At 41.0% G+C, this 21,624-nt stretch overlaps 1 protein-coding gene across 5 annotated transcripts in view; it reads left to right on the forward strand.

The window, feature by feature from the left end:
• Positions 1–21,624, forward strand: part of ASPH (aspartate beta-hydroxylase) — a 235,787-nt gene that overhangs the window by 191,771 nt on the left and 22,392 nt on the right. For all 5 annotated transcript variants that reach the window (XM_056113451.1, XM_056113434.1, XM_056113458.1 and 2 more), the window contains one exon: positions 20,752–20,887. In XM_056113451.1, coding sequence (XP_055969426.1) covers positions 20,752–20,887 — 136 coding nt within the window. The remainder of the gene's footprint in view (positions 1–20,751; positions 20,888–21,624) is intronic.

Here is a 21,624-nt window from a genome sequence, read left to right on the forward strand (position 1 = left end):
GGTGTAACCATGCTTGCTTTAAATTCTTCTTTATTTAGGTAGAAAAGCGCGACCTGGGTTTTAATCATGCAGTCCTCCCATAGCAAGGAAATCTCAGTGCGGGAGAGCTTATCTTTAAAGCTCACAGATTTGTGATTGTGTTTCACTTTTCTTTGCAGCAGTGTTGATATTGTATCTGACTTATGAACAGGAGCAATTTTATGGTGACCAGTTGCCCAATAGTGAGTGTGACAAGAAAGAGAGTATTGAGTGGGGAGCCCCAGAGCCATTACTCTGGGTACAGAAATGAACACACACTCGCACATCAGGATTTTCATCCATTTTCAAATTACAGGTTTGAATGAGATGGATCATGGATCATCGCTCAGGCATTAAGACTTTAAAATATAAAGCTTTAAGATCTGGTAGCCGTGACTTTTAACCAAAATCCTTTTAGAATAATTACCCATCTTCTGGCCCTTATACGCAGATTAACTACTGTGAATGGCACATTTTCATTTAAATTATTCCCATTGCGCGTTTTTAAAAAAAATAGAGGGCAATTTTCTTCAAGGACAGAAACAGCGATCAGTAAAGTGCATCATCTGTTTTTCCCTCTTGTTGAATTTTCATGGTTCCCCCTTGCTGTGTAGTTTGCAGTTTGGCAACTGTGAGGGGCTATACAAGTCACTGAAAAAAAAAAATAGAGACAAATATTCTTGTGGAATTTCTTCTTTAGGCACACTTTCATTTGAATTGAGTTGGTGCCTGCCAAGTTACCTACTTGTGAGTTACATCCCTAAAAGCCTCACTGTTATTTACCAGGGAAATTAAAATAAAAAATAGATCTGAGTCTTTGCTAGGTTACAGATAGAAATCATCTCTTCAAACAAGAGAAAAACCACCATACCTAACAATTCTGCTCTTCCCTTTTTGTTTGTGTTTGTTTGGGGGAGCCACACTCTGGGGTTACTCCTGGCTCTGCACTCATCTGCACTCAGGAATAATTCCAGGCAGTGCTCCAGGAACCATATGGGGTACCAGGGATGGAACAAACCAGGGTCGGCCACATGAAAGGCAAGTGCCTTAGCCAGTGGCATATTTAGACGTAAACAGGCATGCTTAGAAATCACTAATGGAATGCTGAAACAACAACCAGAAGCAATTGAAATCTATAAGTGCCCCTTTTCTATTTGCTTTTTCCTGCTCCCTGACTCTTTGTTTTCTTTAAGAAGAAAATTTTTATATCCTTTTTGTAAGCTTTTCAGTGTAGTTTTTCTGATATAAATAATATTACAGAGAAGTTTTCTTCAAAGTGTAGTTATACTACAGATGGAGGAGTACCAGGCAATATTTTGCCAATGATGTGACATGGTGTATAAGAATGATGGATTAGAGTGATGCTCTTTGTCATTTTCATTAAGACTGTGGCTTTTATTAATTAGGAAATCCATTGTATGTGAGTAATGTCACCTGGATAAAAAGAAGACTTTATCCATTAATACATGAGTGGTTCAGCAATTCTGTGATTAAATGTTTGAATCTTTTCACTGAACTGCTTTTGAAATAAAATGCATTGAGAAAAAGACAAAACATATTTGCAGTGGAATTAAGCTATAAATTAAGAGGATTAGAACTCCATATAAAAACAAAATGAATTTATATAAAAGGATTGCAGCATAAAGAAGTACTGGAAGCAGCTCCTTATTACGCTTAATGACTTCATGTTATTTTTCTAAATGGAACTTTAAACCTTGTGAATTCCAATGATAATTTTACTAAAATTGACAGAAAATTAACAGGGATTCAAGGAACTCAAAAAAATGTGATTTTATGATTTATACGTGAACTTGTTAGAAGAACTCTACAATTACAATCAGGTTTGTTTTACTTTTTGTTCTAATACCTTGGGCAAGTTATTTCTGAGTTACAGTCAAGCCATTTTTCTTTTCCTCTGAATTCAATACAGTTACCTTGGTTTCTTCTGCCTCGCAAGGTTTGGGTAAGAATTAAAAATAAAACACAACTCTCATAATGAATGTTCCTATGTGTATCAGATGTGAGCCCTTAAGAACAGTTCGTTCCCTGCCAAGGTGGTAAGATGGCATATGATGACAATTAGGAAAATATAGCAAGACCTAGAATTATTTCAAAGTCTGAAAGGTCATTTTCTTTCTCAAAGAAAAAATACTGACCCTTTTTACCAATGGCCAGGGGTTGTTGACTGTCTAAGAACTGGCTTTGTGACCATGTCTGGGAACTCACTGTATAGTGATAATTATATTTATCACTGAGATAATTATATTTCAGAATAATTATCTAGCCTATTCTTGGTATGCCACTTCTAGTGCTAAATACTGTTGGTTATGATCTTACTCTGTTATGGACAAATAGATTAAACAGATAAAGTTAGAAATATCCATATGCATGTATGCATTATAACTTATCTGTGAAGTGATTAATTTTATATAAACAGAGAGTGCCTCCATCAATCTTTTAATTACTTTAAATCAGCTCATAGCCACAGTTTATGGGGCATCAAGAGCTTGGGCCATTGGTCTCAGATGACAAAGTACAGAGGACAGTTGTCACTACCTCCTGTCTCCCTTCCTTTATCTTCCTCTACTGAACAAGTTACTAATCTAGACCAGCCTGTGAGAAATATGGTTTCCTCTGCCCGCTGATTCCTGAAACATCTATCTGGATGTTTCTTCAGGAAATCTGGACTCATATTTCGTCTTTCATCTAGAAGAATCCCTCTTCTGCCTCTCTGGAAAAGCACAATTAGTTCTCCAAGACTCTTCTCTGATGACTCTTGGGACCACTTTCTCCTCTTCCTTCTCTCAGAACAAAAGGCTGCAGATACAAAGTAAAAATTAGTGCAGCTAGAGAGAAAATCTTTCTCCCACAACCTGTAGCTATCTTCACTTAATCACTTAACTTCCCGTTAGTTGTCGATTTGCTCGAGCGGGCGCCAGTAACGTCTCCATTTGTCCCTGTCGCGTGCTAGTGTAACCCAATGGCATCTGTTCGCTCTGGGAACATGAAGGGCCTCAAACCGATCGTTCATGATCTTGACGAAGAAGTCTGACCATCTGGTAGGTGGGCGGCCACGTGGTCTTTTGACATCCCGTGGAATCCAGTCAGTAACAGCTCTAGTCCAGCGGTCGTCTTTAAATCTCATTACGTGACCAGCCCATCTGATTTTCAACACCTTGGCATATGAGACAGCGTCCCTGATTCTTGATCTTCGACGGATGTCAGAACTCCGGATTCTCTCTCTCATTTGAGTGAAACGTGATATTCCAAGCATAGCTCTTTCTATTCTTCTTTGGGAGACCTGAATAGCGTTCTCATCTTGTTTGCGTAGGGCCCAGGTCTCTGAGGCATATGTTAATGTAGGAAGAACAGTGGAATCAAAGAGATGTGCCCGGAGCCGGAGGTTCTTCGTCCTCTTAGCTATTTCTTCGAGGTTCTTGAAGGCGTTCCAAGCCACTCTCTTCCTCCTGCGCAGCTCGGGTGCCAGGTCATTTGTCATGTTGACCTCTCGACCTAGGTACACATAGCTGTTGCATTCGGAGATGGTCGTTCCATTGAGAGCGAATGGGGCATCAGGAAAGAGACTGTTTCTCATAAACATTGTCTTCGTAAGATTCAGCTGTAGTCCTACCTTTCCACACTCACGGTCAAAGTCGGCCAGCATTTGTGCCGCTTGGCTGATGTTTGGTGTTATTAAAACAATGTCATCAGCAAAGCGGAGGTGGTGTAGTTGCCGACCATCTATCTTCACTCCCATGCCTTCCCATTCCAGTGGTCGCATGATGTTCTCGAGGGTGGCACTGAAGAGTTTCGGTGAAATGGTATCACTCTGCCGCACCCCTCTCTTGACATTAACGATCACTTCTTTGTAGCTATCTAGCCATGAAAAATATTTCTTTCCTACAATATATGATCAAAAAAACCGGGTTATATCTCTAGCCACCATCCAGGAAGCTAAATAATAATTTCTGTAGTCAGAATAATAATAATAAATAATAATAATAATAATAACTGATGCCCGCTGTAGTCCCCATTTTCGTTGGACCAACCAGAGACAGTCACAGGGTGCTCTAATCCACCCTATTTCTAGTTTAGAATTTCTCAGCCCGTTTCCTATCTCAGCTTCATTCTGACCTTATTTTCTTCTCATGCTCCCCACTCCCATCCTACCAGTTGTCTCCTTGGTCTAGTTATTTTCTCTGGGGCTCCCTTGGAATATATTGAGGGCCTCTACAGGGTCCTGTGGCCTGCTTGGGAAATGCTGCTCCTGGTCTGCCCCTTGCAACCTACCTGCCTCCAATCCAGGAAAACCTGCAGCCTTCCCTTGTCTCAGTACCAAACTTCCATCTGTGCCTGCTTTTGAGTCTCTGCCAAAACAGAAGTGGTGGTGGTGACTGACTCCTTGTGTAAACAAACCCAGAATAAATAGCCTTTTCTTTTCGATTGGGTTGATCTTCACTTAATTTCATTATTATGAAAGGTCAGATTGTTCCCTTCGTCTCTATATTCAAACTTCACCAACAGGAGACTGATTTAAAAGCAAGAGGACTATGTTTCCCCGGAGGGATGATTCTGAAGGGTGCTGGGAAGTCCTAGAACAATCAGTGGGGGTGGAGGACATTTGATTTGGAAGTAGATTTCTAGAGGGGCACCAAGTGATTTTTTGTTGCTATCTTATTGTTTGTTTCTGCCATAAGAGATTGGAGGGCACATAAGTGGAAATTTTGGCATCAGGACCAGCAAGCGATTGTTCATTTAATGCTACTAATTTCTATAGAGGTTTTATTTAAATTATTGCAACAAATCTGCTTTGGGAATGTTAGATTCATGAGGTGTTTGCTCCCATTTCCTTACTGACTGAGTGGGTGTGGGGGCGGGGGATGCTTCACCTCCCTGAATATTCCTTTTAAGGATGAGTGCACTGCTAACTATGCCTTGTCATCAAAGGCATGTTTGGTTAAAATTAAGTAAACTTTTCTTTTTTAATAATTTTGCCTCTAAAAATTCTGATTCCTAATTTCTGAAATAATTAGCGGAATTAACAAACAAGCTTGGTATTGAACATTTAGGTAAAATTTCATATATTTCCTCTGAATATATGTTTACTAACAATTCATTAATTTGCTTAGAATTTGCCACATGACTTCTCTTAGTTTGGAATCAGAACCGTTCAAGGGACATAACCATAATCCATCTCTGGGACTTTCCAATTGCCCCTGTCTGTGCTTTGTTAATGCTCTTTTTCTTAACAGATGATCACACATAATTACTTGCCCAATTTTGTTTATGTCAGTCTGATCTCTTGTGTTATGTTTTGTTCACATGTTCAAAGCATTGCTTTTTTGCCTTTCTGAAACTATTTTAATGGTTTTTTTTTTCCTGTGCTTTTTCCCAGGCTAGTGTAAATTTATTCTCAATCGCCTTCAGACTGTTCTTTGCTTCCTCAGCTAGAGATAGTTCTAACCTGAATTAGCATTAGTGTTATAGGTTGACTGTCATTCCCTAGAGCCCCATTCATTATTGAGTTTCCCCTTCACTTTGCACAGTAAGCACAGAATGGGAAGTACTTGGAGATAAGTATGGCTTTAAAGAAATAAAGTTAAGATGAGGCTGTTAGTATGAGCCCTAATCCAGTAAAACTAACAGTCCTAATAAGAAAAGAGCTGTAGGCACACAGAGGGGAGTGGGTGAACTTAGAAGAAAGAACAAGAAACTGATCATCTGCAAACCAAGAGGCTCAAAAGACCCAAATCTGCCGACACCTTCCTTTTGAATACACAGCTCAGGACTGAGATTTATGTTGTTTAAGCCACCCAGTCAGTGGTGTTAGTTACCCCTCGCTAACTAATGGCACTGAGCTTCCTTAGCATCTCCCTCATGCAGCAGTCTGCAGTATTTTATCTCAGACTTCAAGACATCATCTGAACACAGAATGTGATAGATTTCTACCATTTTCATTTTTTTGTTAACATGGAAGTGAAGCTCACCATGAAAGGTGTTAGATGTATATTTTCCATTTTAATTGGTATTCACTTGACATATATCTTCATAATTTTGACTTTATCTTTTCTCTTGAAAGGACCTTTTTATATATAACTTAACCTTCAAGTGTAGTTCAGAAATAAGACCACCTAGCTTGCAAAAACTTACTAGTCCCACAAACATGTCTTCAAAAGTTCAATAAACTCAAAGTGATGATGTTTTACGCAAGATAGAGGTAGTAGAAAGAGGGAAGAATAAAACTCTTAGCACAATATTTAACATCTTAAGTCAAACTTTGCTAATCCATTTATTGATTAATTTCTTCTCACCTTTTTGCTGATTCATTTTTCTTGCATTGCTTGGTTGGTCTTTCCCAATTCTATAATATGCCCAGATGATGATAAAACTGATAATGAGGCACACAGCTTGACATAAAATCACTTTAATTTTGTCCTTATCACACAAGACTCATCACACTGAGCTTTAAACAATTTTCTCTACCTATAAAAATAGAACCTTGCAGAGGAAACATTTTGGCTGAAGCAGTAAACATTGCAGATTGCTAAGTAAGGACAGTTGCTAATGTAAAAATATTACAAATCAAAACAAAATGAGGGAAACAATAACACATGAACACTGTCAGTATGTTCTTTAGAAAATGGAAAAATAAAAACGTGTCTGACTTGGCAGACTGCAGAAAGCTGAAACCAAAATAAATAATTGCAGTGGGGTTTTCAACCAGAGGGAAATTACCTACCTAGTTTTCTTCCAGTCACTTTCTGCTTTATAAAAAACCTAATTGCTAAGCATCATCAAGCTTTGAGGAAACTCTTCAATGTGAAAGAAAATGGACAAAACAAATAAAAAGAATGTTGTAGTTTCATGATGACTGAGAAAAACAAATGACATCATAAAAGAATACCTCTGTGGGGCCAGGGAGAGAGCTCAAAGGGTTAGTGTACAAGGTGTGTGTTCTGGAGCCCTGAGCACTATTGAACTGAGAGCAACCTCCAGCACCGGCAGTAGCCCCTGAGAAACACCAGATGTGACTCCAGCACAAAACAAAACAAAATACAGCCTCTAATATATTCATGGCAATAATAGAAGGCTATTAGAAGATCGTGTGTCTAGGAGAGGAAAAAAAAAGAATACCATACAAGGAAACAAGGACCCAGAGAGAACACTCAGAAATTTGAAAATATGATGATTTGCAAAAGTAATAATTGAATAACAGTATTTTCCAAGGAAGTCTCCTGAAAGGAAAAGCAAAAATGACAAGAATAAAAAGTAAAGGCTCAATTTAACATGTTTAGCAAACAAGTGGGGGAAAAATACAGGAAAAAATAGCAATAAACATAAGACATTATTAAAGAAGTGCTAGAAATTGGTTCAGTTCCATATTGTAGGAACCAAGATGTGTCCAGTATTCCCTTTGAGGTGCATTGTCAAGAAATAGTGGAAAACCAGAAACATAAAGATGATCTTAAAAGTCATTATTATTAGGTCCAGTGGGTAGGGCTCTTGGCTTGCACGTGGCGAACCCAGGTTTGATCTCTGATATGCCATATGGTCTCCTTCTCAGGAGTAATTCCTTAGCACAGAAGTAATTCCTTAGTACAGGGCCAGAAGTAAGCCCTGAGCTTTACTGAGTGTGACCCATAAACAAAACAAAAACAAAAAATCATTATTTTCATCATACCTTGTGTGTGTGTTTTGTGTCATACCCAGTGGTCAGATTTCATTATATTTTCCAACAGTTGCACTAAAGTTATTATGCAATGAAGTATTACTTTTGGAATTATTAGGAGAAATTGTGTAATACCTAAAATTCAATGCATAGTCAGGTCTTCAATCAAGTGTAAGAACAGCTTTAGATATTTTCATACATTGGGCTACAAAGACAGCTCAGTGGATTAGAACACAGGCTTTGCTTGAAGGAGCCAAGGTTTGATCTCCAGCTCCACGTGATTCCCCAGGCTCTCTAAATACCACTAAATGTTACCCGTATCCCCCAAAATTTTGAATCCAAAAATTAGGGAGCCCAATATTAGGCAAACTCAGACAGCAGCCAGTTCACATTAAAGTAAGATAAATGAGTACTAAATGGTTATCTCCAGAAAAAAAGAGTGAGAAAAATAATTACTTGCATGATCTTTTGGGCAAGGGTAGAATAGTGTTGAGATATTTTATAGTACCCTTGCAGTGCTATAAAGAAGAACCAATCATAAGCATATTTGAAAATCAAGCCAAAGAGGACAATAAAAAATTGAAACGCTACATGTGAAATGAAAGGTAATCATCCCAGCTCAAGTGTGAATGATCCCTCACTGGCACATAATAAAACCCAAATGTGATTTACCCAGATGTATGAAAAAAACCTGTGAAATGAACTGCTCTTGCAAGATGGGAATGAAACACAATGTCATATTATTAGTGTGTTTTCTTCCCCAATAGATGATTGATAGTATCTGAAATTAATCAACAATATAAATATTATTTTAATATAAAGAAGGAAATATTAAAGAAGTAGCCCAGATGATGGCTCATTTGCTTCAGCTGAGTTCAAATGGTACCAAAGCATGAGCTGAAATGATCCAGTCCTGCTGTTTGTGATCCGCAATAAGAAGGATCCCAGAAATGGCTTAGTGACTTCAAATGCTTACCTAGTAAGCACAAGGCTGTGAGTTCAAATCCTCTTCCCACCTGCAAGTGCTACAGCAAAACTTGACAGTTTTGTTCTTAGGGATCCCCAATGCCAAGGCACCAAGAAGATTGCTCAGTGGCTTAGAAAGCGTCCAGGATAAGCATGAATTCCTGAGCTCAGTCTAATCCAGTGCTTTGCAGAAGCAGAGGTGATGATGAGCAACCCCAGTGAGGGGAAAAAGCAGGCTTTACTGGAATTATTTAAGGGTTGCACTCGAGACTGGGGAAGAGTTAAATGGGAGTTAAATATTGTATGGAGTTGTATATGATCTTTTCAAAAGTCGATTTGGGGTTGCTGGAGAAAGAGTATGAGCACATGACCAACCCAGGTTCGATCCCCAGCTCCACATGTGATCTCCTAAGCAGCACCAGGAGTAAGCCCTGAGCACTGCTGATGTGACCCAAAAAAACAAATGTGGATTTAGCAGGGGGTGAGTGGGGAGTGGGCAGGAAGATCGTTTAATAGGCTGAGCACATGCTTTGCATTTTGAGGATTGAACCACATAATCCCCAGCACTGTTAGTGGAACCCCAGAGGCGATGGAGTAGCCCAAGGTTTTTCAGGGATCAGTCACGGCCTCTTGCAAAACCTTGATAAATAAACTCTTTTTATTTTTTTCAGTTGGATGAAAATAGTGAGGGACATGGTTGAATAACAATTTGGCTTTAGTTTCCTTCTCTAAAGACTGCAAGAAATTAGCTTTAGGAGAAGATTTTAAAAATAGAATCTAATGTTGTATTGAAGGTAAAAGTGTAGCATCCAAGTGAGGATGAGCAGAATATTTGGAAAGCAAGTAAATTACCCTGAACTGGATGGAACTTTTGGATTAAGACATGCTGGAATGTATTGTGGGATTAATGAGGCTTGAAACTGTAAAGACCGTGAGATGCCAAATATAGCTGAGGGTGATGCCAAAGGCAAGTGTTGATGGTGGGTTTATGAAGCAATGTAGCAGTTGTAAAAACAATCCAACCTGTTTTCTAAAATTCTGCTTAGCCTCAAGATGAATTGGAAATTAGAAGATGTCTTCTAGTCAACTATATCTCTTCTTTTTTTCATAGTTTTGTGAAATGTGTGAATTTAAAGTCAAGGAAGTAATATTTCAGCTGAAATCCTTAAAATTATAGGCATAACCTGCACTTCCAGTTCCAATTTGAATTCTTAAAAGTGAAAATCTTAGCCATCTCTATAATATTCATGCAAAGTAAATCCATCTCTCTCTTTTCTGTCTCTGTCTTTCTGTCTCTCTATCTCTCTGTTTCTCTCTTGGTCTGATTCTCTCTCTGTCTTTCACACACACACACACACACACACACACACACACACACAGTGTAACCGCATTTTGCCTTAAATCTCTATGTGTCAACATGTGAGATTTATTTGTTGTGATTTCTTGAGGGGCTTTGGGAAATAAAGTGAGGCTGGGGGTGAAAGAGAACAGTGATAGAAGGTCTTGGGTACTTTACTGGTTTAGCGGTGCAGTGATTTTGTGCAGTAATGCCATAAAACTTTAACACTATTTTTACCATGTTTCCTAAACTAAAATAAAAATAAATAAATCTGGGAGGGGGCACACCTGGCAATGCTAAGAGGTTACTCCTTGCTCTTCACTCAGAAATTGATGCTCGCGGTGCTCAAGGGACCATATGGAATGTTGGGCATTAAAGCAGGCTTGGCCTCATGCAAGACAAGTGCTTTACCCAACATACTACCACCTCTCCAGCCCCAAGTATTTAAATGATAGTTTTCTCAAATTCCACCCTTTCATCCCAGAGTCCTCCTCAGACCCATAAGAGACACCCTGTCTTACAGCCATATCTTTTCAATGCTATAAACCACCACCAAAAATAGCCATTACTTTGGTAGACAAAAAAGCATAGGAAAGAGCCCAAAATAGTGGTTATTTCTCTGTAACTACTGTGTGGTGTTCATGATGTCGCCGGGTGACCTTTGGCTTACTGTGTTTTTCCTAGTTGTTAAGCAGGTGAGCGCTCCAGGACATGCCCACTGGGGAACTGTTGTTCTCCAAGAACCTCACAGGTACCTGCACCCATGGGTGCTGGGAAAACTACTGCACAGGTGATGGCGAGGGTCACAGCTACATTCAGACCTCAGAGCGGAGAGGCATCCTGGGCATAGCCCGACCTTGCCCATCTCCCCGAGGTGCTTTGAACTAGGTGAAGATGGCAGAGCTGTTTTCTGACCACTGGACTGTGAGATGCTCAGCTCATTAACCGCTCTGAGAGTCTTTGAAAATGTTCCACTAGATTAACAGCATGAAATCTTCCATTTGTAAAATTCTATGACCAACTCTTAAACTCAAGAGAAAATGATGTGGCATTTTAGGATGAAAATAAACTAGAAATCTATGTGGCACTTGGTTAGCATTGGGCAGGCTGCTGCCTTTGTAATCACAGGAGTCTGCCATGGGACTGGGAGACTGTCTACTCTGGCCTGTTGGGTTCCATTGAATACCTGCTGCATTCAGCCCAGGGGAGCAAAGTTTTTTTGTTTGAAGGATTTTTTTTATGTCTTTTTTGTTTGTTTGTTTGATTGATTGATTTGGGGGCTACACTCAGTGGTGTTCAGGGCTTACTCCTGGCTCTGTTCTCAGGAACTACTCCTGGTGGGCTCAGGGAAACATATTAGGTGCTGAGGAGCTAACCCAAATCAGCCAATTGCAAGGCAAACACTCTACCTGCCATATTATCACTCTGGCCCCAGCAAAGCACTGTAGCACTGTAGCATTGTTGTCCCGTTATTCATCAATTTGTTTGAGCGGGCACCAGTAACGTCTCAATTTGTCCCTGTCATGTGCTAGTATAGCCCAATGGCATCTGCTTGCTCCAGGAACACAAAGTGAGACTTTTTGTTACTGTTTTTGGGATATCAAACACACCATGGGGAGCTTGCCAAGCTCTGCCGTGCAGGCAAGATACTCTCCGTAGCTTGCTGGGCTCTCCGAAAGGGGCAGAGGAATCAAAACAGGGTCAGCCACATGCAAGGCAAATGCCCTACTCGCTGTACCCTACTCGCTGTACTGTTGCTCCAGCCCCAGCAAAGACTTCTTTTTTAAATTTATCAGTGCTCCTGCAGAATCACCTCGGGTGACTTCCGGGACTGCAGGCCCGCTGGGAGAAGAGTCAGGGGCAGGGAGCGGGAGAAGCAGGAGGCAGCATTTCACATAGGAAAAAACAGCCTGATCCCAAACAAAGTTGTCCAGCTTACATTTAGGGATGCTGTTACTTTGGCATAATTTCCCCTAGGACTTTGTGCCTAATTTTTGTACAAAAAGATTCACTAAGAAAAAGATTTTTCTTAGTGGCTCCTAAAAATCAGCTTTCAAAAGAAATGAAGGAAGCTTCTAAAATACCAGAAAGTAAGAGGAGCAGAAGTGCAATGACCTCATCTGGAAAGTAATTTCATGTGTGAGAGAGGTAATTCTCCCCTTGTCTGAGCGATAATTTAACAAGATTCTAACGGATTTGTCTAGCAACTTGAACAAGTTACAATAGCCTTAGGGAGTGTTAGGAATTTAGGTACCTATGAGTAGATGTGAATATTTGAGCTGTGCTTTCCCCTAATAATCTTAGGACTTTCAGCAAAACTGTCATAGAGCCTCACTTCTGGGGACCTGACAGAGTGAGAATTTTTGAATCCCTCTTTAATGCAGTTTCAGTGGTTCTGCACAAATTACTTGGAATGAAGTGGTATTGAAGCGTTGGCAGAAAGACCAACAGAAGGAAAGAAATTAAAGGAGCAACGGTAGAGTTTGACACAAACTCTACCCACTGAGTAGGTTTCCCAGAAAGTATAAAATCAATCAACTAGCAGCCTGATGATGGCTTTGTGGCAACACTGCCAGTCTTGGAAACATGAAGCCAAGAATTCAAACCCTGATTGAATTCACATCCATTATCTTGGTCTCTCACTGCTATTGTTGGGACCCAACAATTCACCAGTCTGCAGTCTCCAGCACCCGATAGATAGCCAGGTGTGTACAAGCTCAGCAAGTACCACAGTTAATTTGGGGGGAGCACTGCAAACAGCATAACCGTTCCCTGCGAGCACTTTTGCAAGCACCAGGATAGAAGTATGTGACACCTGTAAGCACTGCAGCTTGGTGTGCAGCATCATGCCCAAATACACCATCACAACAATGTTTGGCCCCTGGACCAAATTGCAACAACACAAAGGGAAGGGGGAAGGAGGGGAGGGGAAAGGAGGGGAGGGGAAGGGAGGGGAGGGGAGGGGAGGGGAGGGGAGGGGGAAGGGGACCGGGAGGGGAGGGGAGGGGAAGGGAAGGGAAGGGAAGGGAAGGGAAGGGAAGGGAAGGGAAGGGAAGGGAAGGGAAGGGAAGGGAAGGGAAGGGAAGGGAAGGGAAGGGAAGGGAAGGGAAGGGAAGGGAAGGGAAGGGAAGGGAGAAAATTAAAGTGCAGTAAAATCAGTAAACTGGTGTTGTTGTTGTTGTGAAAAACAATATGGAGGTTCCTCCTGCTGCATGATGCAGAAATCCTGCTTCTGGGTATGAAGCCAAAGGAAATGAAAGTAGAGATTCAAAGAGTTATCTGAACCACATGTTCCTTGCATCTTCACTTATAATCACCAAGATAGAAAATATCAATGGATGAATAAAATAATATGTGGTCTGTATGTAATGTATACATACATAAAAAAAGACAGTCATAAAAAAGAAGGGAATCCTGTTATTTATAATGATATGAATGGATCTTGAGAACATTAGGCTAAGTGAAATAAGAAAAATAAGGACAAAGAAATATTTCATGGCACATAGAATCTTTAGAAAAAGAAGTCATCAGACTCATTCAAATGTTTAAAAAGTGATGGCTAGGAGTTAGGATTTTGGGAAAACAGATTGGTACAGTGATTGAAAACTTTTGGATAGTTTTATTTTTTGAGGGTTGGGCCACACCAGGGGTGTTCAGGACTTACTCTTCACTCTGTATTCAGGGATCAATCCTGGCAGTGCTTGGAAGAACCATATGGCATATGCACTGTACCCAACCAAAATAAAAGACAAGTGCCTTACTTCCTGTACTATTACTCTGGCCACCATAGATACAAAGTGTGGACTATAAAATAATATGAGTATTTAATGTAAAACATGGTGATTATAGCTAATAACAGTGCATCATATAGTTAAAATTTGTTGAGTAGATCTTCACTATTCTCCCTGAATAAAAGATAAATATGTAAAGTGATAGACATGTTTATTAACCGAATTAGAGGGAAATTCTTTCACAATTTATAGGCTTATCCAATCACTGTCATTTAACTTGAAATATTTTACAATTTCATATGACCATTATTCCTCAGTAAGAGTAATTTTTTGAAAGAAAATTTTTAAAAGTCTATTGACTCAAAGAAAAAAGGTGGAAGAAATGGAATGTAAAATTATTTATCTTAAAAAAATTTTTTTAAATTATTTATCTTAAAAACCATCTCCTTAATATATATTTTATATGCTTTCTATAGGGTGTTCTATAAAGAAACAAATCAAAGGAACAGGCCAGACCAAATAGAAACCGGCCCTTGAGTTCTCACTGGAGAGCTAAATTTACTAGCAGGGTGTGGAACAAGCAAAGGTTGAGTGGTCGGTATACTATAGTGAGCAGCTGGGAGCACTGTGATCGTGGCATGGTATAAAAAAAAGATGTGCGCCTGTATGCTGAAAACATGTGTAGCATTCTAAACCATTGGTTACCTCAATCAGAATCAGTAAACATATTTTAAAAGGGTCTATGTTTGGCTAAAGTTGCAGCCATGATTCATTGTAGGATAATATTGATCTGTTCTTTCTGTCCTTTCTTCTTGCCACAAGGAGTTTAAGTTTATTGGGTTATACCATCACAGTGCTCCTGAGGCACTCCCGTTCCTCTGTGTTTATCTTTAACCTACTTGATACTCCAACTCCCCTATCTGTTAATCACCGTTATCCCCAAATCTAGACCTTGTGACTTGTAAGGTCAGATTCTTCTAAGTACCCTGGATTTTGTGTTTGTAAGTGAAATACTGCTTTTCCATTTCCTTTATGTCCTCTGCATCATTTACTTTAGAGCAATGTCCTTTTTGTATAGACACAGGAAGACAGTTAATGTTTTGCTTTTGTAACTTGAGGGTTAATTGATTCTGAATAAAATTTACTCCTGGGCATCTGACATATTTATTCAACTTAAGCCTCAGTTGCCCATAGTTCCTAGCACCTCAAAAGAAGGATCCCTACAAAGGGACTTGGATAGACCTAGGACAAACTGTGAGCTACCCTGGCATCAAAATGGGACAGGCCAAGCACCATAAAACTTTTAAGTTAAGAGCACGGTCATGGACAAATTGTGTTATGACCCAAAGAGAAACAATTGGGTAAGGACCCTGCCAGGATTAGGAAGGACTAACCTTACCATATTTGATAAGGTTCAAATATGGTAACACCTACGAGGGCGTTTAGAGGTCACCCCAAAAGCCTCTATCCCTCTAGGAAAGACTGGCAAGCTACCGAGAGTATTCCGCCCGCACCGCAGAGCCTGGCAAGCTATCCATTGTGTATTCAATATGCCAAAACCAGTAATTACAATGGGTCTCATTCACCTGACCCTGAAGGCTTCACCAACATGGCAGCACTGAGAAGGATGAGAAAGGAGAGGCCGATAAAATCTCAAGGCCAAACTAGGCTGCCACAATGAAGGAAGACAAAAATGATCGTCTGTACTTTCAATGCACGTACGCTAGCATCAGATGCATCCATCGAGGACCTGATGGTACAAGCGCGAAAGATCAAGTACGACATCATTGGTCTGACCGAGACAAGAAGGCACGAATCTCACCATACCGTTTTTGACACTGGAGAAGAATTGTTCCTCGGAACATGCGATAAAAGAGGTGTCGGAGGCATCGTTGTCCTTGTCAACACAAACTTGACCATGAGCATTGATTCATTTGAATGCCTAACAACCCGAATCGGACATTTACATTTGAATAGATGTGGCTCACTGCCAGCAGTTTCTATCTTCGTTGCCTATGCACCAACATCTCATTAAGATGAAAGAGAAATTGAGAAGTTCTACATGGAGCTGGAGAAGTTCTACAAAGAAGACCACACCTTCTACAAAATCATTGTGGGTGATTTTAATGCCAAGATAGGACTGAGAAGATCAGCTGAAGAACTTCACATCGGGACCCATGGCCTAGAATGGAACGAACAGGGTGAGAGACTGTCTGAGTTCATCATGTCGACCAAGACCATCCATGGTAACTCACAGTTCCAGAAGGCAGAATCTAAACGTTGGACATGGGAGTCTCCCGGTGGACGATTCCACAACGAAATAGACCACATCATATTCAATCGACAGTTTTGCCTGACCCATGTCACTGTTGTCCCAAAATTCTGAACGGGATCAGACCACCGTCTCCTTCATGCAAAATTCTGCTTCACAGAGCAGGGAGAAAAGGCTGCAAAGTTTAAAAAGAGAACTCCCTGAACGACCACCAACTGGGAGCTCTTTGGAACTATTGCAGCAACATGGGAAGATGCCATTGTTGACAACATTGATGAGAAATGGTTCAGCACCTCCATGATTGTGCGAGGAACGCCAAGAGAGAGATAGCCACAAAAGGACACCTGTCTTCGAAAACTCTTGAGCTTATTTGCCAGCGTGGTTTGGCACATGCCTCAGGCAACCACAAGCTAATGTCCGAGCTCGCAAAACAGTGCAGAGATGCGATCAAGGAAGACCTCAAAGAGAGAAGAGCAGAAGTGCTGGTAGAAGTGGCAGAAGCCGGGAAAAATATTCGTAACGCCCGCCTATCCTTCGCCAACTACAAGACCAAGATGACTGCCCTCCGATGTCCTGATGGATCTATCACATCCTCCAGAACGGCAATGGAGAAGATTATCCATGACTTCTACTCAAATCTCTTCGATAGCCATGTCCACTTGCCGACATACCAAATTCCACAGGATGGATATGTTGTTCCCAATGTTCTCCCTTCCGAAATCCGACACGCCATTTCATCAGTAAAGAAACAAACAGCACCTGGCCCAGACAAGGTCAGACCTGAACACCTGAAGAACCTGCCATCAGTACTCATCAATACACTGGCTCGGCTCTTTACACGCTACCTGTCTGAATGCAAGGTTCTGTCCCAATGGAAAACCAGCAGAACCATACTACTGTTCAAGAAGGGAGACAACCATGACATTGGCAACTATCGCCCGATCTGCCTATTGTCTGTCATCTACAAGTTGTTCACTCGAGTCATTCTGAATAGGATAGGCAGAACAGTAGATGAAGGACAACCATGCAAGCAAGCCGGGTTCCGCAAAGGATTCAGCACCATCGACCATATCCACACGATAACCAAGCTCATTGAGGTTTCTCGGGAGTTCAAGATGCCGCTCTAACATTCATTTATTTAAAGAAGGCCTTTGATTCTGTTGAGATGGAAGTGGTCATTGAAGCCCTAGCCAATCAGGGCATTCAAGCCCAATACATCAAGATCCTCCGTGAGCTGTATTGCGGATTCACTACCAGGATCTCACCATTCTACAAAGAAGTAATCATTGATGTCAAGAGAGGGGTTCGGCAGGGTGATACCATTTCACTGAAACTCTTCAGTGCCACCCTCGAGAACATCATGCAACGACTGCAGTGGGAAAGCATGGGAGTGAAGATAGATGGTCGGCAACTTCACCACCTCCGCTTTGTTGATGACATTGTTTTAATAACACCAAACATCAGCCAAGCGGCACAAATGCTGGCCAACTTTGACCGTGAGTGTGGAAAGGTAGGACTACAGCTGAATCTTACGAAGACAATGTTTATGAGAAACAGCCTCGTTCCTGACGCCCCATTGGCTCTCAATGGAACGACCATCTCCGAATGCAACAGCTATGTGTACCTAGGTTGAGAGGTCAACATGACAAATGACCTGGCACCCGAGCTGCGCAGGAGGAAGAGAGCGGCTTGGAACGCCTTCAAGAATGTCGAAGAAATAACTAAGAGGACGAAGAACCTCCGGCTCCGGGCACATCTCTGTTCTTCCTGCATTAACATATGCCTCAGAGACCTGGGCCCTACGCAAACAGGATGAGAACGCTATTCAGGTCTCCCAAAGAATAGAAAGAGCTATGCTTGGAATGTCACGTTTCACTCAAATGAGAGAAAGAATCCGGAGTTCTGACATCTGTGGACGATCAAGAATCAGGGACGCTGTCTCATTTGTCAAGGTGTCAAAAATCAGATGGGCTGGTCACATAATGAGATTTAAAGACGACCGCTGGAATAGAGCTGTTACCGACTGGATTCCACAGGATGTCAAAAGACCACATGGCCGCCCACCTAGCAGATGGTCAGATTTCTTCATCAAGATCATCAACGATCGGTTTGAGGCTCTTCATGTTCCCAGAGCGAACAGATGCCATTGGGCTACACTACCATGAGACAGGGACAAATTGAGACGACTAACGGGAAGTTAAGTGATTATTAAGTGATGTTCAAAGTAGGAATGTAAAGTGATTAAGTGATTAACCTTACCCGAGTCTGGGATATATAGAGAGATGTCCCCAGAAGAGCCACCCTTTAAACTTAATAGAGCTCTTACTTTGTCCATACAAAATGACTAGAAAGATGATTAAGAAGTAAATAGATGACCATTTAAATGAATATGGACTAAGAAAAAGAGAAATGTGCCCTTAGATGAAATTCCAACCTTGAGCAGAGCATCTAGCAAGATGAGATCTTTGTCTTAGAAGAAGCTTCCCCAGAAGGAAGGGTTTTACATATGTTGATTGTGCTTCCTCACCTATGTGGAATTGCTACCCCCAACCCTTGGAGATTGTTCTCTACGGGGAAGCACGTGGCATGGGCCCATACACATTCTGTGAACACACAGTTCATACAGATTTTTCAGTATTTCTTGGCATCCTCTGCCTATAAAGTCTTCCCGCCCCCTCTTTTTCCTGCCTTGAATCATGGATTCATAAAGCCTGAGTTGATAAAAGTACTTTACACTTTATCTCACGCTTTGCTCTCTCCAATAATTGGTCATGCCAGACACTGCTTGACTAATTCAGAAGATAAAGAGCTGTTTTACAAGGCACCTCAGTCCGTTTTCAGGGAGCACTAATTGCTACTTTCATTTGTTGTGTGTCAGACTCTTTCTCTGTGGAAGTTATTAGTTCTAGCTCCGTGATCTTGAACCCTGATTCTTACTACAATCGGCCCACATGTTCCTCCTGTCCATGTTTTCTTCAATTCTTGTATACACCCCTCATTTAACATGGGAATATCTGAACTTACTACTACCATATCTAAATTGTGCTTATCTGTACAACTTTGCCTCTTTGCACATTAAGAAAGCAGTTTGTATTCTTTTTTTATTCTCCTGAGACAGTGTGCATTGGTCTCTCTGGCCTGCTTCTACGCCCAAACAACCCCTGACACCCAGTCAGCAGTATACACAGTACACAGTGAAGAGAGGGCTTCTCCTTCTTCTTTTTGTTTTGTTTTGGAATTTTTGATTTGGGGCCACCCACAGCTGTGCTCTGCTCTTAACTGTGTGCTTACAGCAACCAGAAGCAATGCCAGGGATCAAAGTAGGACTAGCCACGTGCCAGGCAAGCACTTTACCTCAGTCCTTTCTCCCTGATCCCTATTTTTCTTTCTTTTGTTTCTGTTATAGTTTTTGTTCTTGGGCCTCACCCAGTGATGCTCTGGGATTACTTCTGGTTCTGCACTCAGAAATTACTCCTGGAAGTGCTCAGATGACCATGTGGGAAGGCAGGGATGGAACCTGGGACTGATCCCTGTTTTTCAAAGGTTTTATTTTGACTTGGTTTGGTTTTTTTGTCCATATCTGTTGGTGCTTAGTGCTTACTCCTGGCCTTGTACTTTAAAGTCACGCCTGGTGGTACTCAGGGGACGATATGTGCAATCAACCCTGGTTGATTGCACAAGCAAGGCAAGTGCCCTATCCTCTGCAGTATTTCTCTGGTCCACATTTCTTCCTTTTTCACTAGATGTTCCCATGATGCCAGATAAGCCCCTTCCAATGTAGTATTGGTTGTAAGTATATTCACTGAGAAACCAAAGCACAGTGTTAAATAAGAAGCCAAGCATAATTCTAACCTCTGAATTCTAATCTCTAGGTAATTTATTTACTTTGTTCTGCCATTATTTTATAATACATCAGATGTTTTCACTGACACCTTTCTGATTTCTTTGAAAGTTTAATGTTTACCAAGTTGAATGGCACTTTTATGGGGACATCTATTGAAAGGTAAAATTAAGTCTGTGATTTCTACTATAGCTTGGATCATGAGAGTGTCATACAGGCTTATTGTAGCAAAGTGATATAATATAATCTGCAAGATTAATACTTTGGAAAGTTATGGTGTTTTAAAAATTCCTTTTGGCAAACCTACACCCAGATTCTGGAGTAGATTATTCTTTGAGGGTACTAAGAATTATAGAAAATTTTATAAGCAGAGGTACTTAGTTCTGAAAAATAATGTTAGGTATTTTGTAATACTCTTGACAAGAGATCCCAGAGGAAATTTAAATAAACAGTCTAGTGCTGGAGCGATAGCACAGCAGGTAGGGCGTTTGCCTTGCACGCAGCTGACCCCGGTTCGATTCCCAGCATCTCATATGGTCCCCTGAGCACCGCCAGGAGTAATTCTTGAGTGCAAAGCCAGGAATAACCCCTGCGCATCGCCGGGTGTGACCCAAAAAGCAAAAATAAATAAATAAAACAGTCTAGATAAATGCAAAAAAAAAAAACCCTTAAGGATGGAGCATTAGTACAGCACGTAGTATTTGCCTTGCACATGGCCTACTAAGGTTCTATCCATGAGTCCAGAGAGGAGTGATATCTGAGTGCAGAGCCAGAAGTAAGACCTGAGCACTGCTGAGTATAATACCCAAGCCCCATTTTTTCCATGACTTTATTAATTAAGCAAAAGCTGGGAGTCATTCTAAGTTGTTTATACCAGGTGTATATTCAGTCCAGTAAAAACAATCTTTCCTCTAGTCCTTAGAAAGAAACTGGAAGTTAATTCGTGATGAAGGCCTTGCAGTGATGGATCAGTCCAAGGGTCTCTTCCTGCCTGAAGATGAAAACCTGAGGGAGAAGGGGGACTGGAGCCAGTTTACACTGTGGCAACAAGGTGAGCTCCAGACTTCTACATTGTTCTCTGTAACTTGATGGGGCCTGAGTCCTCGGGTGCTACTTCATGAACTAAAGGATACTGCACAAAAACCTAGCATATCTGACCAGAGAGCTAGTACAGCAGATAAGGCGTTTGTCTTGCACACAGTGGACCCAGTTTCTATCCCTAGCATCATCTATGGTTCCCCAAACCTGCCAGGTGTGATCCCTGTACATAGAGCCAGGAGTAAACCTTGAGTATAGCCAGGTGTGGCCTCAAAACAACAACAAAAACCTAGATTATTAAAAACCATTGCTTTTTTTTTTCTTTTTGGGTTACCCCTGGCAATGCTCAGGGGTTACTCATGGCTCGTACACTCAGGAATTACTCCTGGCAGTGCTCAAGGGACCATATGGGAGGCTTAGAATCATACCCATGTCAGCCGCATGCAAGGCAAACACCCTACCCTACTGAATAACACCTACTGAAGTGTTATTGCTTCAGCCCCAAAAAACCATTGATTCTTTTAAAACTGCATCTGAACACCAATGGGTATGTGCTCAAATGTGTGTCTATTTACTTAAATATGTGTTTGTATAAATTCATATTTACTTGTAAAAATACATATGTATCAATGACGTGTATTAATTAAATGTATATTTGTATAAATTATATATTCAATTTTCCGGATCTTCCTGTTTGATAATGTGTTTCAGAACCTACTGTAAAGAGAGATAAATGCAGCATAAGGGTAG

This window comes from Sorex fumeus, unplaced genomic scaffold (genome assembly GCF_029834395.1).
Source record: "Sorex fumeus unplaced genomic scaffold, SorFum_2.1 ptg000002l, whole genome shotgun sequence".
NCBI lineage: Eukaryota > Metazoa > Chordata > Mammalia > Eulipotyphla > Soricidae > Sorex > Sorex fumeus.